This window comes from Rattus rattus, chromosome 9, assembly GCF_011064425.1.
Source record: "Rattus rattus isolate New Zealand chromosome 9, Rrattus_CSIRO_v1, whole genome shotgun sequence".
NCBI classification, from domain to species: Eukaryota; Metazoa; Chordata; class Mammalia; order Rodentia; family Muridae; genus Rattus; species Rattus rattus.
In genome coordinates, this window is record NC_046162.1 from 5,376,025 (window position 1) to 5,403,737 (window position 27,713).

The 27,713-nt window shown below is 52.0% G+C and overlaps 1 protein-coding gene across 1 annotated transcript in view; it reads left to right on the top strand.

Annotated features, from left to right (window-relative positions):
• Positions 1–1,802: 1,802 nt before the first annotated feature.
• The window catches only part of Stk10 (serine/threonine kinase 10), an 88,454-nt gene continuing 62,543 nt past the window's right edge, over positions 1,803–27,713 (top strand). Inside the window, exons 1-2 of the mRNA XM_032912813.1 lie at positions 1,803–2,054; positions 24,855–25,019. Of these exons, the coding sequence (XP_032768704.1) occupies positions 1,899–2,054; positions 24,855–25,019 (321 nt within the window). The 5' untranslated portion in view covers positions 1,803–1,898. The remainder of the gene's footprint in view (positions 2,055–24,854; positions 25,020–27,713) is intronic.

Below are 27,713 nucleotides of genomic sequence, written 5' to 3' on the forward strand. Positions count from 1 at the left end.
ATAAGCACAGCAAAAGCACTATTAATCGAACTTACTAATTTCTATTTTAAGTTGTTTCAGAAAGTAGTGTGGGGGAAGGGCACAGCCCTTCATTCACTAGATCGGTGTGAAGCCCTGTACCAGAGACAGTGGAGGAATAAAACCCTGATTTAACATGTTTCAAAGCAGCTTAGGTTCTGTTGAGCCTCTTTTTTACTCTCCAGTGTGGTTTCCTACATAAGTTACATCTCCGCCCCCGCTCCCTCTCCCCCTCCCCCCGGCCCGCCGCCCCAAACACCTTACAAAACAAAAGTAACTCGTGATTTGGGGCAAGTTTCCGGAGTTACAGAACTGTCCCTGTAGTTCTCCTCCGCTGCCACCACCCGACATTTTCATCACCCCTTTGAGTTTCCAGTAAGTCCCTGAAGCCAACCCTTAACCGGCTTCTCCACAGCGTTGCCTTTTCTGGACCGGTCATAAAAATGCAGTCATACCTCGTGCGGTCTTTGCGTCTGGCTTCTTTCACGTAACATGACATCTTTTAACGGACCTTTCCATTTTTATCCTTACTTTGTTTTCTTCTGGAGCTCCCGGGACTGGTTAGCTCATTCTGAGCCTCTGTCCACCCGGTAGAGCGGCAGACTTCAGCAGGTCCCACTCGACAAAGTGGCAGATGTACACTTTGGCTGGTCCGCAGGCTGACTCAACGAGAAAAGTGTTGCATGACACTTCCTTCTTTTAATTATAAAAATTCCCCGCACTTATTCAGTGGTGGAGACAATTGGAACTGGAGCAACCTTTATTGGGGCGCCCTTTGCACACACACCCCCTCTCCGCGCACCGCATTCACTCTCCATCCGGCTTTCCAAGTAAGAAACAGCCCTTGGCGCTAGCGCGCGGCTCAAGGGATATTTTCGAAGGAGAGCAACAACTTAAACGCTTTTTCGAGCTAAGTGTGAGACGCTCTTGTTCAGGAGGTGAGGGTCACCATCAAAGACTCAGTAGCTGCCCAACCCCTAGCACAGTCACTAGAACCCACGTTTTGATACCAGGGAAAGACGCTGTGCAATCTGCAGGACGCCCGCAGCTAAGGTAGAGGGATGAGGGTCTCTCCGCCAGGTTAGAGGAAGAAGTCTCCGAGATGACACCGGGTTTATCGCTAACGGTTTTTTTTTTCTTTTTAATTCGCAAAATAATTTGAAAGTTTTACTTAATAAGGAATATATTTGCTAACCCACCATGAAGCCTAATAGGTCCTAAAGGGACTCTTGTTTCTTGTCCAGAGTCCTGGCCGTTCGTGGCTGGCGGGGGCGGGGAACGCCCGGATTCGGGGACGCGTAGCCGCGGGGCTCTGCTTTCTGCGCGGCTCAGAGGCATCACGAGACCCGCGTAGGAAGTGTGGCGAAGGCCATCTGGGACTGAGTGAACTTTGGGGCAAAGAGCACGGAAGACCCGGGTGAACCCCGGGGAGAGGGGCGCGGGCGTCTCTCGCGGGAAGCTGGCGAGCCAGGCCGCCGAGGGCGCATTTTGTGCGCGGCTGCAGCAGCTCTACACCGACGGCCGTTGCGAGACACCAGCTGAACCCCGGGGGTTTGGGGTTCCGGGACGCGCAACGGGCCCAGGGGCCGGCCACTGGGCGGACTACAGTCTCCAGAGTGCCCCGCGGCGCGGGCGGAGCCGCGAGCTCCCGCAGCCAATTGAGGGGTCTCGGGGCGCCGCGGAGCAGGTGGAGCCGGCGGGGACAGGCGCGCTCGCGGGTGCCGGCGTCCTGCGGGCGGGTCCAGGAGGGGGCGGGGCGGGGCGGGCGGGCCGCGGTTCCGGCAGCTCCCCTGCCGCCACGGGCGCACTCGGCCGGTGCTGCGCTGGGGGAGGGTGGCTCTCCGAAGCCGCGCGTCCTGTCGTCGCGCTCCGGATCCACCATGGCTTTCGCCAATTTTCGCCGCATCTTGCGGTTATCCACCTTCGAGAAGAGAAAGTCCCGTGAATACGAGCATGTCCGCAGGGACCTGGACCCCAACGACGTATGGGAGATCGTGGGCGAGCTGGGAGACGGCGCCTTCGGCAAAGTCTACAAGGTGAGGGTCCCAATTGCTGAACCTGCCAGGTCCTGCGAGCCTCTGACCCCCCGCGCAGCTGCTTCTGAGCACTTCCTGTGTGCCCCGCACAGGACACAAAGGGACATTTGTAGGACTGAGGCATCCCAGGGGGGCTACCCCAGGCATCTCCCGGAACACGGTGATAGGGACACATCTAAGAGGGGCTACACCGACGTTGTGGGAATGTTCAGACTCTGGGCTGTGTCTGAGAGGGTTGGGAGTTGAGGACACTCTTGAAGATGAGCCTACGACCGACCGGTACTCACTACGGGAGGGCAGAGGGGCCCTGGAGTGAGGGAAGACAGGCTTGGTATTAGAGGGCTCAACGGAAAGCGAGGACAGGGTCCTGTGACTGCAGCTGCAGGGCACAGATTTGGCTTCTGGACGCCTGAGTCACCAGAGGCTCCCTGTCTGCAGTTACCTCTTCCCTGGAGGAAGACCGGCTGAGGATGAGTGGGTGGGGCAGAGAGATGATTCCTTATAGACACGTGTGCACGCGGACAGCTCCTGGGGTTTGGTCCTCTGAGCCAATTCTGAGTGCCTGGGTTGTTGTTCAAAGTACCTAACTCATCTTGACTCCACCCTTTCTCATTTCCTCCCTTTCCAGGAAAAAAGTCTTTCCTCCTCCCAACCCCCCAGCCCCCCAAAACCCCTTCCTCATGGAGTCTTGTTGCTCAGGCTGGTCTCCCAACTCAAGATCTGCTTGCCTCAATCTCTGGAGCAGCTTGGACTGTAGGCTTGGCTACTACAGCCTGGCATTCCCTAGTCCTTTTGGGAGACTCCCATAGTTCAGCTGCCTAACTGCCCTCCTAAACCATATGTCACTGTCCTTGGGGCTTCTGTAGTTGGAGGCCTCACTGACCCTTTCAGGATGTTGGACCCCAGAAAGGGCTTTTCCAGCTCCTCAAGTTGGGGCTTGCTCACTCTGACTTGAAGTCGGTATGCTAGAGTTGGTCTGCTTCTTGTCCCAGAAGTGCGCATCCTAGGAGAGAGGTGATAGCATCTTTGGGAAGCTCGTTAGAAACTGAGTCTCAGCTGGGCATGGTGGTGTACACCTTCAATCCCAGCAGAGGCAGGCAGGTCTGAGTCTGAGGCTAGCCTGGTCTACGGAGTGAGTTCCAGGACAGCCAGGGGCTACACGGGGAAACCCTGTCTCTGGATAACAAAAACAAAACAACAAAACAAACAAACAACAACAACAAAAAACCAGAAGCTAAGACTCAGGCCCTACTCAGCACTCAGATTGCAGTGCTCCAGGGCTTGGAGCAGTGGCAGTTTGAGGCCAGTCAGACCCTTGGAGACCTCCTCTCTCAGTTGCACTTCCTGTGGGAGGTCTGAGGAACCCCTGCTAGGGCAAAGTTCTCCATTGGGAGAGTCAAGCAGAGGTCACCTGCATTCCAACTGGATGGAACACTTTGGCTAAGGGGTTTGCCCACATTTGAGGGCAGGGGCCAGTCTCCCCTCTCATCCGTCCTCCAGGCCTTGCTCCTCTGCTGCATTCTCCTAGTGATGTCTGGAAATGGTCCGCAGCCTCTCAGCTCTCTCTGATGCTGCCTGCTCCTGCAAAAGTGTCCTGACCACTGTGAGGGCCTCTGGCCTGACTCACTGTCTCTAATGTTCAGCTGTTTGTCTGTGCATGCGCTTGTCTCTCTGTGTTCCTTTTTCTCTGTTAGGGACTTTGAATCACCTTCTTGTGAACTCTCAATTGTTACTTCAGATCCTTTCCCACCCTTTGCAAGTTTCCTGTAAAGCATTCTGCTAGGCTGCAGGACCTCATCTGTCTCTAGTTTGCCCGTTCGTCCCCAGGTGTCCTGTTCTGGCTTTCTATGGCTCATTTTTCTTTAAACTTGCACATAGAACTTTGCTTTCTAAAGGGTAAGCATCTCCGTAGTCGTTGCTGCTTGCTGGGTAAAATTCCTCTGTTCTCAGGTAGTTTTGAGGAAGGGAGCTCTCCAGTAACCCACTATTTTGCTGGTTCCCATTCCCCAAAGCATACAGACCCCTTTGAAGAGTGTCCCTAGTTCCCAAAACTGGAAAGTGGCTCTGAAGCAAGACCAGGGAAAGGGAGACCCCCGAGGATCACGTGACAGCTGATACTCTTGGATAGTTTGTCAGGGTCGGTGATGGGTTGCCCAAAGATGGACCCCTATAAAGGGACAGAGACACCTCTGTTGCTCAGTGCTGTGCCCTCTTGCATGCAACGCATTCCTCGGGTGTTTGTCACCTCAGTGCTCGCATCACCTGTGTAGAAATGTGACGTGTGGGGCGGCTTGGGGCGCAGGATGCTCAACGAGGATGACAGGTGACTGTCACTGTTGTGTGACTACTAGGAGATGCTTCCTCTTGTTATTCTAGAACACATTTGAACGTTTTGAAGTTTCCCACAGAGCGTCCTGTTAGGCTGACAGGAGCTCAATCTGTCTTCAGTTTGCCCTCTCTCTTGGTTAAGTATCTTTTCATTTTGGGATGAAGGGTTTTGTTTTGTTTGTTTTGCTTTGTTTTCTTAAGACAGGATTTTTCTGTGTGGTCTTGGCTATCCTGGAGCTCACTCTGTAGGGGAGGCTGGCCTTGAACTCAGAGATCTCTGCCTGCCTTTCCCTCCCAAGTGCTGGGATTAAAAGCATGTGCCATCACCACCTGGCAAGTTTTTGTTTGGTTTGGTTCTGTTTGGTATTCGTGTACCATAAGTGAGCAGGTACCCATGCACGTGTGTGCATGTGTGTGAAGGGTCGAGGCTGACATTGGGATTCTTCCTGATTCACTCCCCCCAGTATTTTTCTGAGACAGGGTCTGAGTCTGGAGCTCACAGATTGAGCCAGACTACCTGGTCAGAGAGCCCCCGGGATCTTCTTCCTGCCTCTGCCTCCATGGCTTTGGGATTACAGGTTTTGTATTGACACGCCTGGTATTGGGATCTGAACTCAGCTTGTGAGGCAAGCTCTTATCGTATCAATGGAGTCGTCTTCCCAGCCCCGAATTTTGTGCTGCTTTCTTCACATGGCTCTGGTAGCAATAGGTTAATACCACGCGTATGTGATCTCTGCCTAAACACTGTGGAGCCCTGGTCATCTAGGATTGTGTCAGTACACGCTATCCCTCCTGTGACGACAGAATCACCTGATGCGTTTGTCAGATGTCCCCCACTACTGAATGACATAAGTCTGTGTTATCACCTTGACCTCAGCATGTGTCATGCTGTTTTAGCCGAAGTTCATTCCTGCAGTCCTCAGGCCCTCCTGGAGGACTTCAGTAGGCTAAAACTAAGACCTCTCAAATCAAAGGCCATGACCTCTATCTGCCGTCTGGTTCATAGACCTGGATTCTCTGTGTGGTCCTGGCTGTCCTGGAACTCTGTAGAGGAGGCTGGCCTCGAACTCAGATATTCACCTGCCTCTGCCTCCTGAGTGCTGGGATTAGAGGTATGCACCCTGGACTCACCACCCCTGGTCCCCCCGCTCCCCTCTGCTTTCTGACAAGTCCTTCTTTGTCTGTCAGCCTCAGCCTGGAGAGAAGGGGACTGATTTAGTCCAGCCACCCTCACCCCATTGTTGTGTGATGGAAAATTGGTTCTGAAAGAAAATTATTTCTGGTTCATTGCTCGAATTCAAAATGAGGCTCATGGGTGACATGTTTTCAGAGGTCTTGTCATGAGCAATCGTCTTCTCTGAGGTGGGGCAGGGGGGAGAGGAAGTGTTTAGTCTCTACAGTGGAAAAGCACTGTCCCCAGCACAGCCTAGTGCAGAGGTGCTGGCCAGTCACCCGTTCCAGTGCTTGAGGGGCCACAGAGGATAAAATGAAACAGACCAGGCTGGTGGGAGGTGATGTCTTTGCCCTCTGGAGCTTGCTTAGGCTCTGTAAACTTTTTTAAAAGGTCAATTTGTAAAAGCAACATGGTGGTGGGGGAGGTGAAAGGACTAAAAAGAAAAAGTCTCCTTAAGTTGATAGGTTACTATGTTTATACTCCTCAGCGCTGAATCAGAGTCCTTTTGTAGACTAGGCAAACATCCTACCACAGGTCTTTCTCCCAGCCTGGGTTTTTGTGTCTGTTCTTGGTTCTTTTGAAAGAGGGTCTTTCTGCGTTCCTTAGGCTGACCTCAAGCATCTGGCCTTAGGCAGTCTTCCTTAGTCCCCTATGTGGCTGGTGAGCAGCCACGGGCCACTGGGCCTGGCTGGCTCTTTTTCTTTTTCTTTTTCTTTTTTTTTTTTCCCCAGAGCTGGGGACCGAACCCAGGGCTTTGCGCTTGCTAGGCAAGCGCTCTACCACTGAGCTAAATCCCCAACCCCGGCTCTTTTTCATTTTGTTTTTTAAACTACTAACAAATGAAGATTGATCAATAGTTTCACCCCTTTCATCTCAGCACTGGCAGGGAGGCAGGGCAGGAGCACTCAGGCAGGTGGATTTCTGAGGTCAGCCTGGTGGGTTTCACAACAGCCAGGACTACACAGAGAAACCCTGTCTTGAAAAAAGCCAAACTAACTAACCAAGTACATAAAATTAATTAATTAATTAATCAATTAATTAAATAGAATTGATTGATTCTCGTCCTGTCAGGGAGTATAGTTGTCGCTTTACGTATCCTGTAATGTAAGACACATCTTGAAGGAAAGTTATAGGTAGAGAATGGTGCAGGGAGGGTGGCCCGCTGTGTGTGCCTCTATGTGTTTGTGTCTTTGCAACTCCTTAGATTTGCTCTGACCAGTCGTCATCCACCATTTTTCTGCCTTATACGACGACATCAAGGTGACTTCAGCTCCCTGGCAACCAAACAGCACTTTCAAAGTTAGCACAGCGGCAGAGTTCACTAGAGGGTGATTTTGAAAATACAGTGAGATACATTTATGGATGGCCTTTTGCTGCTCTCTCTTGGCAGCAGCCAACCAGAGTCCTTGTGGGTCCCCAGAGAGTGAGGGGACTTTGGCAGCTGTGTCTAGATATCAGGTGCCCTCGGGTCTGGTGGCTTTGGAGGCCAGGCTCATAGTGCTGGAAGCCTCTATCCCTCCAGGCCAACCCCGCCCACCCCCAGTGTTGGAAAGCCAGGGTTTCCGCCTGGCTCCCCTGGGGCTACCCGAGGCCTCCTGTATCCCTCCTCCTCTTCTTCCTCCTCCTCTTTCTCCTCCCCTACTGGTCCCTTCTATTCCTACTCCGGAAAGGGATCTGCCCCTAGGCAGTAACCTTGTTTCCTCTCAGCCTAGTATTTTTAAACTCAAGTCCAAGCCATTGTGAGCAGTTCCTCACTCATCAGAAAGGCTCCCGATGTCCCTCGAGGGCACCTGGCAAGGGTCTGCTTCTGCTCACTCGCCGGCATCGCAGCTGGCTTTGGTCAGCTCCTGACACACTGGACACTTTCCAGCAATCTCAAAGTAGGCGTGGGTAGGAATGGGTGTGGCTAGATGGAGGAGGGCTAATGCTCACCCCATCTCTTGAGGTCACCTAGATGGGGAAGAAAAGCCCAGGGCCATCCTCTGCGGGGTACCCTAGGGCAGCTGCTATGGAGGACAGTAGGATCTGTGTTCCACTGTGACCCCATTTATTTCTTAAGCCAGTGGCTTCCTCTTAGCTGAGGCAATGTCTCTGAGGAGGTGTCCACAGTGCAGGAGAAGCGTCCACAGAGAAGAGTGAGTGGCTTTACCCCTGGTCCCTTCCCTGGCAGAGCCAGGACTATTTATGATTGTTGACACTCTGGGTGGTGCTTCTGAGAAGGTCTTGGCTTGCCACTGTCACTTATCTGGGACAAGGCGGAAAGACTTGCAGCTCAACTGTGGCACCTGGGCTTCGAGCCTGGGCACCGTTGATTGACATGGGTGTCATGTTCCCGCCTCAGAGGGAACAAGCAACCCTGGGACCAAATGTGAACGCTGGTGCCCAGGACACAGACCCAGGTTTTTCCGTGCTCACCCATGGAAGCGGTCACATGAGATTTTTATTAGTCACAGAGCAAAATGAGTTATAATGAATGTATTGGTGGGGACATGGGTAGGTGGGTCGCAACCACGTGGGGAAACTCTGCTGTAGTCTTCAGATGCTTTTGAGACGTGTCTGGCTTTGGGGTTGGTGCAATCTGGCAGTCAGCTGAGAACACATTTTAAAGTCTCGGAAGTTGCAGGGATGTTTAGGTTAGACACAGGGATGAACTGTGGAGAGTTCTCAAAGGGACTGAAAATGGCCCAAGATAATTTGTCTTTTGTCTGGCAACATTTTAATTCTCCCTAATCTTCCAGTTTAGCCCTTTGGCCTTGCAGAATTGTTAACACAGACACAGCCTGCCCCTCCCTCCCGCTCCCCCCATCCCCTCTCCTGGAATTTCAATTTACAGTTGTGGACCTGCCTTATGCCTTGTAGATATTCTCAACATACCGGTTTGTGTCCAGTCTCCTCCAGATGTCAGAACTCCCGCCGCCGCCGCCACCACCACCAGCATCACCAAAGCTGTGGCTGCCAAGACTGACCTGAACATTGTCACATGCTCTGGGGCATGAGGGGGAGGCAGAGTCCTCCAGTTAAATAGATGAGCATATCTGTAATATAGTTCATCTGGCTGTTCAGCACAAATGCAGATAACAAAAAAAAATGTTTCTCAGCCAGGGTTGGATGTGGAAGCCACAGATTTCACATGTGTTACATGAGAAACCTTGGTGTCAGAGGTGAGAGTTCAAACCTTGGCTGCCCCACTTCACAACGGTGTGATGGGGGAGGTGGGTGAGTGGTTTGCCTCTGAGCTTCAGTTTTCTCATGTGTGAGTGGAACTGAGAAGCTAGCCCTCCTCAGAGCTGTCGTGAGAGTTAGGCTGCACCACAGAGCAGTGTGGGTATGGTGGGTGGGGGGCGTTTGAGCAGCTGCGTGGAGGACAGCAGTCTTCAACAGTCGCCGACAACTGGGGGCTGCCTGTCAGGAGAGCTTGAACAGGGGACCACAGAGCCGTAGAGTGGGAAGCTGACTGTGGGTTGGGCAGCCAGATGGTAATGAGAAGGCAGAGAATGAGTCTGGTCTGATGAGTGGGTAGACATGTAGAACCAGGTTTGGCCACAGCTGGCTTTTGAGCTTGGTGACCTGAGGTTGGGTTTGTGTGACCTTCCCTGGCCTAAATCTGATGCTACTTGACCTCTGCATTTGAAACCAGGAAATTGCTCATAGAAGACCAGTGGCGGGTCTCCTCTGGAAGCATCCTCATTGACTGATAGCTTTTAGTGTTCCTGCTGGGCCGCATCTGTAGGAGCAGGGGAGCCTGGCTGCTGTCCCCAGAATGACCCACAGACCACAGGAGCCACACAGGGGTATTTGAAACAGTGACTGGGTAGTACAATGGTCATTTTAGCGTCTGACAAACATCGGCAGAGAGATGTTCGGTTTTCTTCTGAAGTCCCTACATGAGGCAAACTTGGGTCTGTACAGACCCACATGATTTCTGGTGCTCAGCCCTGCACCTCTGGCCCACTGTGTCCCCCCTGTCTTCCCAGTGGCCAGTGGGTTTGAGCATTTGAAGTAGGTATTCCGGAGTGCTGTCACGGCAAGGCTACGTCTGATAGTCCCTTGGTCTGCATGGCTGTATACTGTAGCTCTATAAAATGTGTACAGTTGTGATCACAGTGCTGGAGGCTGGGAAGGCCAGGATAAATAAAGGCTCTTAAAGATTTGGTGTTTGGCAAACCTCCTCCCGGTGCGCTCATGTGGTGGAGGGGCGAGCCAGTGCCCTCAAGTCTACTTCTCCTATCAAGTCTCTGATCCTATTTACAAAGGCCTGCCCTTTAATCTAGTCACCGGGTCAAAGGCCCAGACTTTTAATGCTGTCATCCTAGAGTCAGGATTTCCATATATGGATTTCTGAGGGGGACGTAGAACATTCAGGTCATAGTGGGAACTCAGTCAAGAGGGCCCTGAGTGACAAACTAGGGAGTTAAATGTGGCAGTTTTGGCCTCAGATAATGTCCTTTCTGTCATCAGCCTCCAAATCAGAAGGATTTGGGAGAAAAGGGACAAGGTCATGACCAGAAAGGGGCAGTGACTTATCTGAGGACACAGCCAGCTCTCCTATGACCCAACTGTGGGAGCTTATGAAGAATGAAGGCTGAGTCAGACTGGCCAGTGGATGGAGACTGGAGCAGCCTGCTGGGATAGAGGAATGAGGTGTGGTTGGGGCCTAGGTCAGAGTCTGGAACTGGCAAATGCCTAGTGCAGGGGCCACCAGTTTACAAAGGAGATGTGGGCTGAGGGAGAGTGAGAGGGGGGTCTTGGGTGGGAGTGGGACTTTTGCCAGGGATTGAGGCTGGATGGAGAGTACCTGACTCTGCTGGTCCTGGGTTGCATGAGGCAGAGAAAGTGGACTGCCTCTGCCTGATTTTCATTCACTGCAAAGGCTGCAGGAATGATGTAACTAGACAGGGTCCTTGAAGGATGTGACAGCCTGTGATCAGTCACTAGCATCCGGGACACTGAGAGCTCAAGTGTTAGCTCATTGAATAGTTCTTGACCGTTTTTCACGTTTCAAGCCTTGCAGGTCTCCTCTGGAGGATTCACTATTAGTTAATGTCCGCCATTTTTTCTTCTTCTCTTATCCTCCAGAGAGGCAGGGGATAGTCGATCCCCTCACTCTATACCTGGTAGGGCAGAGGCCCAGAGATGGCCAGGGACTTTTTTAGAGTCACAGTCTTTCCATGGCAGGACTGAGACTTAATGCAGGTCTTTCTGGCCCGGGCTCGGCACCTTTTTCCCTGCAGATAACAGAAGGAAAGCCACAGGTCATGTTAGGCAGAGGAGGTTGCTCTCCTGTGCTAGTGGCTCATTGGCCTTGTGGGTTCTGTGTCTAGAAACATGACCTTCTTTCTGAGCCTTCTTCAAGTGGATGTTGATGGTGGCCTCCCTGCAGAGGAAGTGGTAATGGGCAGGGCTGCAGAGGAAGTGGCTGGGGGCCTCCAGAGGGCAGAAGATGAAGAAGGTTCTTGTCACCCTCCTGGGCCCTAGTGGGTGGGTGGGGTAGCTGGGAGGCAGGACCTGTCATGGGGAGATACACCCCAAGGGGCCTCCTGCCTTCCCCCCTTAGACACCTCCCACTCGTGTCCCTTCCCTTTTCGCTTCTGCTTTCCCAAGTCGCAGGGTTGTTGTTGTTTTTTTTTTTTTCTTCCTTCCTCCATAGCTTACTGATTCTTTTGTGTAAACCAGCATGGTTCTTATCAGAGTCAGAATTAAGAGGGAGGGGAAGAGCTGGGGCTTTGAGCCTCGATCAGACTGGTAACTAGAGGGTTAACTCTGCCAGGCCTGACAGAGGAGGTGTCTGGTGGAAGAAATGGGGGACTCTCCAGCCCCTAAAAAGTGCTGAAGGAAGGCAGTGCTTTGCACAATGACCCTTGCAGGGGGTGCCCCTGTTATGCCACAGCCTTGGATTCTCTGGCAACCAGCTACCCCCATGCTCTGTTTTAACTCACTCAGAGCGGCTGCCCCTGCTTACCCTCCTCACCTCAGTCAGCGCTCTCCCCTTCACAGGACCACACGCACATGCTCACTGTACAGGGCTCCCTGTGTTCCTTTGCCCTCTCCTGCGGATGTAACAGAATAGGTTGTGCTGGAGAGAGGGCTGTTAACTGGATAGGAAGCAGTTGAGTAGAAGGAATGGCTTCTTTGTTTTTGCTGATGTTGTTTTGTTTCTTGTTTGTTTGGTTTTGTTTTTTTAGAGATAGGGTTTCTCAGTGTAGTCCTGACTGTCCTGGAACTTGCTCTGTAGACCAGGCCTGCACCCTGGGTTCAAAGGCACAGAGATCTGCCTGTCTCTGCCTCCTGAGATCAAAGGTGTGCGCTACCACCGACCTGGTAAAGAAAAATGACTCGTAATGGCTGAAGCTCAGCAGGCTGGGCACAGTAGCTACTGTTACTAGTATATTTCAGAACCGTTAGTAAAGACGCTTTAGATGTCACACACACACACACACACACACACACACACACACACATACACACACCACACACCCACACACACACATACACACACACACACACACACACACACACACACACTCACACACACATATACACACACATACACATACATACACATTCACACACACACATACACACACTCACACACACACATACACACACACTCATACACACACACTCGCACACACTCACACACACACTACACACACACTACACACACATACACACACACACTCGCTCACGCTCACACGCACACACACACTCTCTTCCACACACTGTTCAGATATAACAGCTATGAATGAACAAGTGCCACACAGTGGATTCAGGACTCAGCTCTTAGCTTTTCCCTACTGTGTTTGTGACCCTGGATAAGCCACCTCACCCTCGGCCTGTGTTTAAGTTGATTGTTATTATTTAAAACATTTAAAATCGTATTTACTTTTTATGTGTGTGAGTGTTTTGCCTGCCTGCACGAATGTGCATCATCTGTGTACCTGTTGGATCCCCCGGAACTGGGCTTATGAGAGACTGTGGAGCACCAAGGGGGGCTGGGAACTGAACCCAGGGCTTCTGCAAGAGCAACGAATGCTCTTCATCACGGAAAAGTCTCTCCAGTCTTTGTGTTTTTATTATTTTTTAAATTGTGTGCATGTATGTGTGTGTGTGTGTGTGTGTGTGTGTGTGTGTGTGTGTGTGATATGTGTATGTGCACATAGATATGTGCACATGAGTGCAGGTGCCTCTGGAGGCCAGGATACTGCATCCCCTGGCGCTGGAGTTACCTGTGGGTGCTGAGAACTACCCTGCCATCCTGCAAGGGCAGCACATGCTCTTAACCCTTGCGCTGTCTTCACAGCCCTTCCGCCTCAGTGTTCTGAGCTGTGAACTATGAATCAGAGCAGGCCTTGGCTCTGTTTGTGGCCTGATGGGCTGGCCCACGGTGCAGAGAAAGCCCAGCACTGAGAAAACCAGGTAGACAACTGTTGTTGCTAGGTCCTGAGTCTGGGGCTAACTTCAGATGATGATGGATACTTGGGGAGTGACAGACACGTTCCCCGGATGTCCCTAATTGCTTGTGCTGAGGCCGCTCTGGCTAGATGCCTGGGGGTGGTTCCTAGGGTCAGCCTGTGTTTACTGCTCTATGGTATGAAGATAAACATGATTTGTTGGAGATAAGGAAGGCCACCCTGGGTCTGGCTTGTGCATGAGGCCTAAGCTTCCATCCTCAGTACACCAAACAACCCAAACCAGAAGGCCACCTTGGGGGTGCCAAGGCCCCCAACTGTGACTGCCCCATGGTATGGGGTTTAGGGTGGCACCCTGGATATCAGAGAGGCAGCTAGCTAGACTGTCCTGGAAGGAGGAAGCAGTGTTGGGTTTTGCTTGTTTCTGTTTTCCTTTCTGGAAAGCACTGCCTGGTCTGGCAGCCCAAACCCATACCTGGCCTTTTAAGGTGGGTGCCACTGTCCAGGCTGGTACGCTTATGACATGGTGGCCCCTCTGTACTGGCGTACCTCCATGTTTGTCCTCAGGAGTCTTCCTACCTTTGTTCTGATTCTTTGGCTCTTTTTGAAGGATTCCAGGGCCCCCCCTTAACCTTCAAAGGCAACAGGAAATCCAAGGGCGCCAAGGACATGGCTGGGGGCCACTGTTAGTGAGGAGCCTAGAGGCCTAGGTGCCAGCATTGGCCTAGTTCTGAGTCTGGTCTAGCTAGCAGCCGCTGGAGAGAGGATGGGAGTGGTTTGTGCTCCGAGGCCATTGGTGACTTAACACATACAGCATAGAGGACTTGATCTCAGATGAGAGGGAGGGATGGTGCTTACCTGTGCTTGGGGGCCTGGGAGCTTTCCTCAACAGAGAGGATGCCTGATGGGTGTAGAGAGAGGCTATATAGGAGAACTAGCTTGTAATGCTTTAGTGGGGCTATGGTGGAGGTGCATTCATGTGTGTGCATGTACACGAGCGTGTGTGTGTGTGTGTGTGTGTGTGTGTGTGTGTGTGTGTGCGCGCGCGTGCGTGCTCTAGGTTTAAAGGTGTATATGCATCCTAGTTTTGCTGTATTTGCTTGCTGCTTGCGCGGTGTGGGGAGTACAGGCAGCATCCCACTTGGCTGTACATTTTAAAGTAGTCATACAGATTTTTGGTTTGTCTGTCTGTGTCTGTTTATTTATTTATTTTTGGCAAAGTTTAACTTTTTAGTCCTTGGCTGTCCTGAAACTTTCTATGTATACCTGACTGGCTTTGAACTCAGAGATCCACCTACCTCTCTGCCTTCCGGGTTCCAGACTTAAAGGTGCGCGCTGCCACACTAGCTCAGCAGAGGCCTTTTGAACGTTGCTAACACACAGCAGTGATCAGTGGATGAAGTGACTGTCACGCAGACCCCGGGATTGTCACATACTTCGCATGTGTTGAGCGGTCTCCCTGAACCCTATGAATATATAAATTTATATATAAAATATATAAATATATTTATATATATTATATTATATATAAATATATATTTTAATTATTATATTTATATATATTATATATATAAAATATATAAATATATATTTTAAATTAGAATGTGAAGACATTCAAATGTAGAGACATTAGAGCGCACTATTTAATCCTTTTTTTGTTAATCAGCTGGGCCTGTTCTAAGTGCTGTTCTCAAGTTCCCTCAGCAGACAGACCGTCTCGGACAGGAGTCCTCAGTGTAGAAAGGTAGGCAGACAGGAACGCAGTCACCTGCAGTCACCAGTCACACAGTGGAGAGTGCCAGCCTGGGCTGGCTGTGCTGCCCGTGGAGGCATGTGGAAAGCCAATCATACAGAACGCAGAAAGCAGTGTCTGAGATTCTTTTGATTTTTCTTTTTTTGTGCTATTCTAGTATTACGATTTTTTTTTCTGTGAACTTGTGTTATTTTTAGAATAATAAAAAAACAACACGGAAAGTTTGTACTGTGGGTTAAAAAAACTAAAACAAAATAAAAAGACAACAGCAGCTGGGAAGTGGTGGCACATGCCTTTAATCCCAGCACACCGGAGGCAGAGAGGTTGGTGGATCTCTGTGAGTTCGAAACCAGCCTGGTCTAGAGAGTGAGTTCCAGGACAGCCAGAGCTGCATGGAGAGATACCCTGTCTTGAAAAACCAAACCAAACCAAATCAAGTCAACAGTGATTTACTTGCTGTCTATAACTCTGAGATGGGAAACTGAGATGGGCCAAAGGATCCCTAAGTTGTAGGGATTAAGGGATGCTATTATAAACTGCAGTACCCCCTCCCCCCGTGTTCTCTCTGAGGGCAAGAAGCAGCCTGTCAAAGCTGGAGCTTTGCCTCCCAGGATGCAGAGCCAGCTCATGGCCACCTTCCTCTCCATTCCCAATGATATCTTGGGGCTGGACTCCTCACCGTGTTTGAAAAGCTGGGACCCAAAGGTTCCCACATGCCTGGCCAAGTCGGACCGGTTGCCAGGCTCCTCGGCCAAGGCCACGACTCCGTATCTTTGAGGCCGATCCTGTTTGGGTTTGGTCCCAAGCCAAAAGGGCTTGGAGGCTTAGCATTTTCTGGCTGGCCCGGGATGGCCCAGCAGGCATCTCCTCCTGGGAGTGCTGAATGCACGTCTGTGGGTCTGTGGGTCTGTCACTTCTCCGCTTTTGTGCCACAGAGTCTTTGCTGTCCTCAAGTGTCACTTCTGAAACTTGGCTGGCTCGTTTGTCAGCAAGTCAAAGCTTCACTGGGAAGTGGCTCTCTCTGCTTGGCAGGACTCGTTAGCTGTGTATGTCCTGGCCCAGCCAGGGCCTTTGGCTCCTGTCAGGCAAACAGGTGGCATCTTCCAGAACTAGAACAGGACCCCTGGAGAGCCCAGAGGAAACGGACTCTTGTAACTTCCCAGTCTTCTCCTGTTCTGTAGGAGTGCCGACTGGGCCTTCCTCCTCCTCTGTGTCTACCCATCCGCTGTCTGCCCATCCCTCCTGCTGGCCACCAGCTACTCTCCTATTGCTACGAAGAGACCCATCTTTCCGAGGCCACTTGTAGAAGAAAGAATGTATCCGAGGCTTACAGTTCCAGAGGGTTAAAGCCAGTGACCATCATGGTGGGGAGCATGGCAACCATGACGCAAGCAATCAGGTGCAGGAGCAATGGTTGAGAGCTCACAACCTGATCAACAAGCGTGAGGCAGGGATAGAAGGAGCGCCAACCGGGGATGGCATGGGCTTTTGAAATCTCAACGCCCACCCCTGTGACACACCTCTTCCAACACGGCCACATGTTGAATCCTTCCTGAACAGCTGCATCAGCTGAGGACCAGGCATTCAAAGCCTATAGGGGCCGTTCTCACTCAAAGCACCACACCACTCATTTGCATCCATCCCCTCATGCCCCCATCCTCCTCCCACCCAACCATCCATCTCCCCACCCACCACCCATTCCCCCCACAGACCCATCCATCCCCCCACCCACTCGCTCATCCATCTTCCCACCCAACCATTCATCCTCCCACCCATCCATCCTCTCACTCCTCCATCCTCCCTCCCACCCACCCACCTATCCATCCATCCATCCTCCGTCATGTCTGTCTTTAAGGCTTTTCTTCCCTGTTCTCCCCACCCCAATCCCCGGCCATTCTGTGCCAGGCTCTATAGGGGTGTAGGCTGAGAGGAATCAGACATGGGCTTGGCCTTTCATAGCTCACAGCCAGCTCAGATCTGAGTTGCACGTGACCGTAGCACCAGCAGCCTGTGTGGAAGGGCTCACAAGGGCTCGGGCGGGGGCCAGGGAGCACAGGCTGTGCCTAGCCAGCTTTAGGAAGCCGCTCAGTGCTGTGCATGTAGATAGTGGAGCGAGAGGTGGTCAGGGAGGGCTGGGACCCAGTGCTTTTGGTCTGGAGACCCGAGGTGATTGGCTTAAGGCAAAGAAAGACCTGGGCTATGAGCCAGACTTGCCTGAGTTCAAGTCCTGACGGTTGCTTTCTGGCGTGTGACCTGGGACAGGTCTCTTCTCTCTCTGGGCCTTCTTTTTCTTTTCCACAGAAGGAGGTGATGTACATCTCCATTCCTTCTGAGCCTGTGCTGGGTCGAGGCCAGTGCTCAGTGTCCTGCCTCCAGAATGCCTGCTGGAAGTCTTTCTTACCCTGCCTCCTCCTGCGTGCTGGCCTTACCAGCCTTTGATTTCCAACTCCTGCACACCAGGCTCTGAGTCTGTTGCCCCCAGTCCCCTTCTTGAATGGATATTGGTCTTTGCCTCTCAATAACCAGTTCTTCTGTGGCCTGGTTCCCCCCCAGAGCTGATTCCCACTCCCTATTCCCTGAACGAAAGCCCCCCTATGATTGGTGACATTCCTTACCATTCCCTACGACACAGATTGAGACCCGCTGCTTCCAGGGTCCTGAACCTCTTTTGATGCATGCCCAGCACAGCTGTCAACATCCAGAGACAGGAAAGTAGAAACCTTTAACTTTGCCTGCTCCAGACTTCAGCTGTTGGCCGGCACGTGGACACTCATGGACAAGTCAGCTGGAACTGTTTCCTCACACCTGAGCCGTAGCCAGGTTGCTAGGAGACCTCGACAACAGCTGTGTGTCTAGGGGCAGGAGTATCTGTACAACCCTCATGCCTCCCTCTCAGTCTCTCTCTCTCTCTCTCTCTCTCTCTCTCTCTCTCTCTCTCTCAATCTCTCAATCTCTCTCAACCCCCCCCCCTCTCTCTCTCTCACATATTTCTCTGTGTATCCTGGAACTTGCTCTGTAGACCAGGCTAACTCACAAGAACTCAGAGATCTACCTGCCTCTGCCTCCCAAGTCCTGTGACTAAAGGTGTGTGTCACCACTGCCTAGCTTCAACTCCTTTTTCAGTTTCTGGAAGACAGACAGACAGACAAACAAACAAACAAAACTCTTCTGGAGCCTGGGACTTTGAAGATTCTCTCCTCTGAGGACATGTTCTACTACAGAGGGCTAGGGGTTAATGCCTGAGTGTGGTATCCGCTGGAACGTTCTGCAGGCGTGAGGGTGCTTTGTGTGTCTGCTGTGTTCAGTACACCAGCCACCTCTTCTTGGTCAGGAAGCATTTGCCACATGGCAGTGCCACCAGCTGAGGTACTCAGGTTTCACTTCATTATATTCTCATTCATTTATGCCTCCCTGGGTAGCTAGCAGCAGCCATCTGGACGGCGGGGCTCGGGCTGCCTGCCTCTGCCAGCCTGTAAGAACTTGTAAGGCCAGGTCTGGGGAAGTACTCACCTTCTGTCCAGGAGACTCCTTTACACTCCCTACCCTCACTGGGACTCATGTGCGTAATCGCCAGCTGGCATCCGTGAAAGGCACTTGTCTTCCGTGGCCTGTCCTCAGCTCCTCTCTGTCTGTAGGAATGCTCTCTTCCCCAAGGGTAATTTCTTTATCCTGTTTTGTTAGGATTACAGTTTAGCTGGTTTCCCTTGTCGCTAGACCGTCCACTTGCAGTGTTAAAGGGTTGTTAATGTCCCATTCAAGCAATTCAGCCATCTCGAGTTAAGCATTTAGGCCACTCCTTCCTCATTTCAGTAGTTATGGGCTGTAAGCTTGATCCTGTACCTTTCTTTTGTTGTCTTTCTTGAATTATTTCTTGGCTCTGAAGTCCCAGAAATGAGGGCTAATAGGCTTAAAAGGTATTTCAAACCTGTCTCAAAAAACCAAACCAAAACAAACCCAGAACCGCTCTGGCCAGTTGTTTCCTTTGGAAGACTGAAGCCGTTTAAATTCTCCCCTGCAATGAGGGCCTCTATTTTACCACCTCGTCCCAGTGTCTGGTCACTATTGCTGTTTTTGTTAACTTATTAAGTGCACAGCAATCTGTTCCTTTTCCTCTCTTTTCCTTTTTAAGAGAGTCTTTTGACAGGATAGCTCTGTGGTTCCGGCTTGCCTGTAGTCGTACTTTCAGAGTCGGTCCCCAGATCTCAAGTTATTTTTCCTGGGCATCTTGTGAATGTCCCTCTGTGGTCAGTGTGGGACTGGAGACGGCCCTATGTGTGGCCAGTGCTAAAACACTTCCATACATGCCTGCTCTCTGTGGGAGCATCCCCAGATGGGAGACTCATTTCCTTTTTGGTAGCAAATGACACGAGTCCCCCAGGGAGTTTATTGCCCTGCATAACCAGTAAGAGACCAGTAGCGCTACTGGGGGCAACTGGCCCCAAATGCTCTGTGGTCCTCAGCACTCTGGGTCCCCCCCTCCCATGGGCATTGCTTCTATCTTGTCTTCACTCTCTGGCTGACTGAAGAAGAGACAAGATGGACTGCCCTGCACAAGGGTGGAGCTCGGTGGTAGGATGCTCGCCAGCGTGCGTGAGGCCTTGGTTTCAAGCCACAGCACCACTAAACGGTAACAGCAACCACAACTCAGGGCTGGGGAGATGGCTCAGTGTGATCACTCGCTGTGTAACCTTGAGGACCAGAGTTCGGATACACAGCACTGCCGTCAAAGCCAGTAATCCCAGTCCATGGGAGCTGGCGCCAGGCAGTCTCCTGGGGCAGACTGGCCAGAACCGTGAGCGATGTAGAAAGACACCCAACTTCAGATCTTCACATGCATGCATAAAAAACACGTGTCCACATACATGTGAACACACGCACACACACCATACATGCCAAAACAAAAAACAAAAAACCCAAACCCATCTTAGACTTGTTAAAATGCAGGACTAGGGATATAATTCAGTGGTAGAGCCCTTGCTGAGTGTGCATGAGCCTTAGATCTAAGCCCTAGCACACCAGCACAGGAGCCGGGGAGGTGGAGGTGGGACCCACAGTTCCCCACCCTTCCAGTCCGCCAGTTTAGCCACCCGAGAGAAAGCCACTTTTCTGGTAACTTCAGGGAAATGGAAAAAACCCTCCAAACAGACAAGAAAGCATTCAGGGACAGTTTGCCCACCTTGGCTCACATGTCCAAGTAGCTGAACCAGCAGCTCTGACAAGGTTGGCTGTGACCTGTGGCTCTGACTGGTTGGGCCTGCATGTGTACCTGGACCAGGGTGGGAATCAGCCCCTCTGGATCTCGGACTGAGAAAGAGACACAGTAGAGTTTTATAAGTACAGTGCAGAATGGTGTGCTCCAGGATTCATTTCCAGACAGCTGCAGAGGCTACGAGGCCCTAGACTTCTGCACCCCGTTCTCCTTCAGTCGTAGTGCTCAGGCTTGGGTCTCCGCTTTTTTTTTTTTTTTTTTTTTTGGACTCTGTTTCTCCATCTGGAGAATGGGAATCAGGAACTTAGAGTTTAAGAACTGTGGCTGAAGGCCTTGCTGAAGGGAGAGGACCAAGTGGTCAGCTGGCCATCAAAAAAGGGACGTGTCTGGGGCCTGTCCCAGGTCTCAGTAATCCCCCAGCTTCAGAACTGGCTTGCTGAACCCCTGGGATAGGGCAGGGTTCCTGGCAGGGCTGGGTGAGTGGCCCCACCTCCTCTAGGCAGGGCCCCAGGCTGTCACAACAGGGAGGATTGTTCCCACCGAGTGTCTGGGCCAGAAAACACAAGTGGCCACTGTCTCTGCTTTCAAGGGTGTGGGCTCTGAGGTTAGAGACCGCCAGCGAACAGCAGGACTGGGGATCCCCCTCGTCCCCCGCCTTCCTTGCCATGAGCTGGTGGAGATGGATTTTTGAAACCTTAATGTTGTATGGTCATGGGAGTTCTGCCTGCTCACTTCTGCCTGCACCTCATTTGTTCAGACCCTCACCCCCTTTCTCCAGGGTCTCCCCGTAGCACACAGAGAGCTTGGGCATAGTACTCCACCCTGTAACTGTACAGAGGGAATCCCGAGGCCCAGACAGGATTTGTGCTGACTGAATAGACAACTCTGGGAAGCAGTTAAGTTTCAAGGACTTTGAAACCCCAGGGGCCCAAGTCCTGTTCATTAGAGCTGGACGGCCCTGGACGGTGATTTCCACCCCTCTCAACATATGGCTTCTCTTCATATGGAGACGGGTTCTCACTCTGTTAGCCAGGCTGGGCTTGAGCTCCTAGGGTCAAGTGATGCTCCTGCCTCTGCCTTCCAAGGAGTTGGTTCAACAGCCACACACCTGACTGTCCATCTGGCTATCTTCTCGTACAGAAAGCAGAAGCCGGGGACAGGCGGCAAGCGATCAAGCAACGGCCCTAGAAAGCATAGTGTTCTCTTTGAACCCTAGCTCCAGGTCAAGACCACACGGCTCTAGACTCCATACTCCCCTCTCCAGGCCTCAGTCTGGGGAGTAGGCATGTGGCCAGTGCTTGTCTCAGTGTCTGTGGGAGGCTCAGTGCCTGCGGCTGTCAAGGCCCCTTGGTGCGAGCGGTTGGTTCTGGCTGTGCTCGTCATTAGTCTTTACCTCACGGCCGTTGAACCTTCTGGATGTGATTTGGTGCTCTGAGCAGTCAGGCTCGGGACAGGTCTGGCCTTCAAAGCTCGCACTCCTATCTGAATCTCAGCTTCCTCTGTTGACTGAGAATGGTGTTTGCCTTCCTGGTCTGGGCGGCACTGGTCAGCACTGGCTGGTTGTGTGTGTGTGTGTGTGTGTGTGTGTGTGTGTGTGTGTGTGTGTGTTCATCCACTGTTGCAACATCCTCTGCTGCCTTTTGGGATTGGATTGCTGTCTCAGCCAGGATCTTAAGGAATTTGGTTTTGGCAAGCCACTGCATGGCCCCTCCCTGGGCCATGGCACTGGGCACCGTCTGAGGAGTCCTGGTGTTGATACTGGCTCCTTGCTGGAGGCCCGGCCCTTTGGTCAATGTTGCTCTTACAGCGTAAGGCAAAGCGGGTTCTGTGTGCTCCTGGAAAACAGTGGTTGTTCCTCCACATTTACAGGAAAATATCTTTTTTGAGGGAGCTCTGGAAAAGGTGTCATGCAGCCTCGGCAGCCACAGTAGTGATGAATAGATGGCCTTTGCCTAGTTCATGGTGGCTGAGAAGGTGCTGTGGTCACCTGACCCTCCATCTGCCACCCCCAAAGGCCCACCCTTCCTCTCTGCCTCTCCAAAGGAAGTGAGGAGACTTTAGCTGCTTATCTCGTGTGTGTGTGTGTGTGTGTGTGTGTGTGTGTGTGTGTGTGAACTCACTCTGTAGTCTAGTCTCCAACTCAGGGATCTACCTGCCTCTGCCCCCCCTGGTGCTGGGATTAAAGGCATACGGCAATAACACTCACCACATCTCTAAATAATTCTTAATCTGTTCTGAACAAGCACTGAAAATCGAGTTGAGGGGAAAAGAACCCCCTAACCCCACACACAACTTGCTGATCAGAGCTCCTGGGCTGTGTTCTGTACTCCGAGAAGAACTTTGGCAGGGGAGGACTGGTCACCACTGAGTGCAGGCTTCGCAGGACTGACAGCAGCACTCGCTGTGGAGGGTGGTTGAGATGGTAATTGACCTAACACACTAAGAAGTATCAACAGAGGGAGGGGAGCAGACTCTGTCTGCCATAAACAGGAGCTGTCCTCATCCCTGCAGGGCGTTTGGAGCTCTTAGCAGCTTTGATGGAAGACTTGAGCTGAGAACAGACAGGAAAATGCTGGTTGTAGGCTTTACACCATTTCCTTCTTGAAGGCCGCCACGCCCATCATAAGCAGCCACCTGGTCCCTCTCAGCAGGATAGGTGACCTCTCCATGCAGATGTACACCTCTCCATGCAGATCTTTAATTCCTGAGGCCAGGTAGCTGTCTGAGTGCGTGGTCATCCTAAATGGACATTGCCTGAGGCATTGCAAAGTCATCCGTTTGTAGAGGCTTCTCCACGCTGGGGATTGGATGGACCTGTAGAGTGTGGAACAGCGGTTCCCAACCTGTGGGTCATGACCCTTTCACAGGGGTTGTCCAAGACCATGGGAAAACACAGACATTTCATTTATGATTCAGATCACCAGCAAATTTACAGTTATGGAGTAACAGTGAGGTAATTTTACGTTGGGGTCACCATGACATGTTAACTGTGTTAACGGTTGGCGGCGTTAGGAAGGTTGAGGATAGGTAGTCTGGAGACCGTAGAGAAGCTGCGACGGTAGGTGACGACCCAGGTGCAGATCCCAGGCGTGTGTCTCCTCTCTGAACTTGGACTTGCTTATTAGTCTTGGGCTGCAGAACTTGACTGCTGACTTGATCCTGTGAGGGCACACGCGCTGTCACTCAGGGGCTGCAGAGGCACAGAAAGGGCTGTCCTGCTGTGTGTACAGTTGTCACGAGAGGTCACAGTGGGCGTGAGGCCCCACCCCCGAGGAAGGCAGAGGTGGAGGATCCACCAGCCCTGTGCTCGGTGACAAGCAGCTGCTGGCTTCTAGGGCCCCGTCCACACTGTGAACTCTGCCCTTGTGAGCACTGAAGTGGAGAGGTCGAAGGTCGTAGCAGCATCTTTGGCAGCTTGGGCGATACTGAGGGAGTTGTGAGTCTCGTGTCCGGTTTCTGGGGTCCCCTTGTGCGGTGGAGTGGTGGCAGGCCTCCGCTATTCACACGCTTATGCCTCTCTTTTGGGGAATTTAAGTCCACAAGTCTTGGAGTCTTCACTACTGTCCGTTTCAAGGTTTGTTATTTTATTTTATTTATTTTATTTTAAGACACTGTCTCACTATGTAGTCCTGGCTGGCCTGAGCTCACAGCGTAAGCCCACCTGGCTTCCAGTTTGCAGAGATCCTCCTGCCTCTGCATCCTGAGTACTGAGATAGGTTTGTGGCCTGGGTCACCATGCCCGACCCAAGGTTTTTTTTATTTGTTTTTAAATCATCTCCAATAAATTCTGGATCCACTAGGCGGCCACCCCAACTCCACACGGCCCCTGGTAGACTCTGAGTTTCTGTCTCTGTCACCGACGGTTCGGTGGAATCATACAGATTTAGGTTTCGGGCCTGGCTTTTCTCATTTAGATTAGAGACCAGCGTTTATAAAGCTCGTTTGTCACTGTTTCGGCGTTTTGAGGTGGAACAACAGCCATTGCATGTGTGTGTCAGCCTCTTTGGTGTCCCTTAGGTGGGTCCCACCCATGGTTGCGGCATGCACAAGCCAGAATCCCTGCGTTGGGCTCCCTTGGCTCTGGTGGGACCGCAGCTTCTGCGTTGGCTGCTGGAGAAGGGAACTCTGGTGGTGGCCATCCAGTGCCCTGTTCCACTCCCAAACCCTCAGCCGCTCCTGTTAAGTCTGTCTCTTGACCAAGTCATCCTAGCTGGCAAAAGTTTTCACTGCCTTTTTCATCAGATAAGAAGCAGTGTTCTGGGCTGGAGAGGTGGCTCAGTGGTTAAGAACACTAGCTGCTCTTCCAGAGGTCCTGAGTTCAATACCCAGCACCCACACGGCAGCTCACAACTGTCTGTAACTCCAGTTCCAGAGGATCTGGCACCTTCACCCAGACATACATGCAGATAAAAGTAAATAAATGCACATAAAAGTAAATAAATTTTAAAGAAGAAGAGGTGTTCTGCCTAGGTGACATGTGGCCAGGAGGCAGTTTTACTATGATACATGCCTGCTACACACACACATGTACACGCACACGCACATGCACAACAAGAACATTAAGTGGTTCAGGCTGACAGTGCTCATGAGTCCTCATTTTAGGCTTTTCCTGGCCAGCTGTCAGGAAGTGTTTTCCTCAGAGTTTTTATTTTTCTTTTCGTTTTCATATTATAAATATTTAATTTTTACGTATGTGCATGTCTGCTTTGGCCCAGTCTTGTATTTACGGTATGGTTATATCTTACTTCCTTATTAGACACATAGAATGTTCTCTCTGGTGACACCACGTGTGCCCCGGCCATTGTTGGGAGTGTCTGTGTCCCCTCGGATGTCCGCCTCTGTGTTCACACTTGCGTGGGGGCCTGGGAAGCCTCCCAGGTGTCTCCTGCCCGACCTGCCTTGTAACCCTCCTGTCTCACCTTTGCAGGCCAAAAACAAGGAGACCGGCGCCCTGGCGGCAGCCAAAGTCATTGAGACTAAGAGTGAGGAGGAACTGGAGGACTACATCGTGGAGATCGAGATCCTTGCCACCTGCGACCACCCATATATCGTGAAGCTCCTGGGGGCCTACTACTATGATGGAAAACTATGGGTAAGAGCATCTGCTGTGTGGGCCAGGGTTGCAGCAGGGAGAAGGTGAAGTGGGCTGCTCTGAGTCCTTGGCCTCTCTTCCCACCCCCACCCCCACTTCCCACACAGCAAAGTGCTGTGGCGTCTGACCCGAGAAGGCTGGGCACGTCTGTAGCCATGTGCGAGTGGAGGAGTGTGTTCCTAGTGAGAAGTCTAGAACAGTACGAGGGGTATTGGTGCTCAAAATTTCTGATCTCAGACTGTCAGTTGTGCGGACTTAGGGAGGTTCCCCTGGTAAAGCCGTTGTGTGTGGTTGAGGTCTGACATCCTCTCAAGCCTGAACGTGCCACCCCATGAAGAATTCTCACCTCGTGGTGTCTTGGACATGGAGCACTCCAAGGTTAAGCGAGTCAATTCTGGATGGGTGCCCAGAGGCCTGGCATGGACAGGGCAGCGCTTGAGTGCTGATCTGGTGTCGTTTGCAGGAGTCACAGATCTCCTGGCTTCTGTGCTCTCTCACCCTGAGCCCTGGGCTCCTGCAGGGGCCATGGGACCCCACTGCCTTCATGGGCTGAGGTTGCCCTGCAGTTACCCCTGTCACCAGCCTGTCTCATCTGACACTTCTCAGCTGACAAAACCCAGATGCCTCAGAGTGGGCATCTTGGAGAACTTGTGTTTTGCCGACTTTCTTTCTGTCTTTCTGTCTCTGTCTGTCTGTCTGTCTGTCTCTCTCTCTCTCCCTCGTGTGTGTGTGTATGTGTCTGTGTGTATGTGTGTGTGTGTGTCTGTGTGTGTGTTTCCAATGGTGAGGACTGAATCCAGGGCCTTGTTTATGCTAGCCAAGTACTCTACCATGGAGCTACATTCCAGCCTGATAGACTATATATAGAGACTACATACATACATGACATACCCACACATATGTAAATAAACCCCTCCCAACTCTAAGCACCCAGGAAGCAAAGTGATGTGCGTGCAGGAAATATCTCAAGTAAACTCTGGGTACAGCTAGCACTGCCAGAATCCTGCAGATGTTCGGAGTCATGGCTAAGGGACCTCAGGCCCTCAGGCACCTCTGCCCTCACTGGGGCTGTGTGAGCCCAGGTCTTGCCACTGTTGGTGGGAGGGGTGGTTCAGAAACGTGCATTGATCAGAAAGGTGTGGGACACTGGGAACTTGCTATTGACTTGAGGTGGTTCGTCATTTTTCATGCCTGGTGGGAAGCAAGAGTCTTAGCTTTTAATGGTGGAGTGCCTGACTTACTTTTGCTAAGTGGAGAAAGAGATCTTGCTGCTTAGGAAAAGAGAAAGTTCACAAGGTCCCGTGATTTCTCACATCCCAGGCAGGGATGGAGCGGGGAAGAGGAAGTCTGGCCCAGGGACGGGGAGTCAGTCCTCTCAGCTGGTGTTAGAGTAGTACCCATAGCCATAGGGTGCCTGAGGAGGGACTTTAAAACACAAGACATTTAGCTGGCACATAGCTTTGGAGGTTCAGGGCCATGGTGACAGGGTTGGCTGGGCTCTCTGCATGGACTCGGGTCTGTTGGAATCCAGAGAGCTTTGTTGTTCACATGATGATGCCCGGAGCCAGAGAGCTCCTCAGGTCCCAGTAAGAACCTCAACACTCCTCAGTCCCTTCAGCAGGCAGTCTCTGTGACTTCATGACGAGTCCCCACTCTGCCAACATCACTACAGGGGGTAACAGGCTTCCAGTGCCTGAACTCTTGGGGGACTGAGGTAGTTATTGGAGAAAAGCACAAAGTGAAAACTCCTCGATGTTTTTTGTTAGAGGACCCACTGGTGACATTCAAAGAGTATTTTTTAGATAGTTCATGCATAGTTTTAAAGTAGGCCAGCCTGCCTTGGCGTCTTTGCCGTTTTAGTTGAGGGCTGGTTTCGTCCTGTCATAGCATCCTCTATATCCAGAAGAGCGGCACTCTCCTGTGGCCCTGGGAAGGCATCGCAGTGGTTTTCCCTTCTTGCTTGGGAATCTTTGTGAGAATTTTTTTAGATTTTTCAATGTCTGTTTCCAAACTGGCATCACAGAGCTATTTCCTGTGTGAGCTGAAGTCTCCTGGCCTGCTCATTTGTTTACCATCATTTCATCAGTCTCTCCTTCTACCGCCTGTCCACCTGCACCGCACCCACTCCTCCCCCTCCCCACCATCACTGCACTCACCCCTCCCCCTCCCCACCACCACTGCACCAGCCCCTCCCCACCATCACTGTACCAGCCCCTCCCCTCCCCACCATCATTGCACCAGCCCCTCCCCTCCCCACCACCACTGCACCAGTCCCTCCCCTCCCCACCACCACTGCACCAGCCCCTCCCCCTCCCCCCCATCACTGTACCAGCCCCTCCCCCTCCCCACCATCACTGTACCAGCCCCTCCCCTCCCCCACCATCACTGTACCAGCCCCTCCCCTCCTCACCACCACTGCACCAGTCCCCCCCCTCACCACCACCACTGCACCAGCCCCTCCCCCTCCCCACCACCACTGCACCAGCCTCTCTCCCTCCTCACCACCACTGCACCAGTCCCTCCCCCTCACCACCACCACTGCATCTGCCCCTCCCCCTCCACCACTACCACTGCATTTGCCCCTTTACCCTCATCATCACTGCATCCATCCCTCCCCTCCTCACCATCACCGCCCATACCCCTCCCATATCCACCATCTACACATTGGTGCAGACATCAGGTAGGCAATTACAG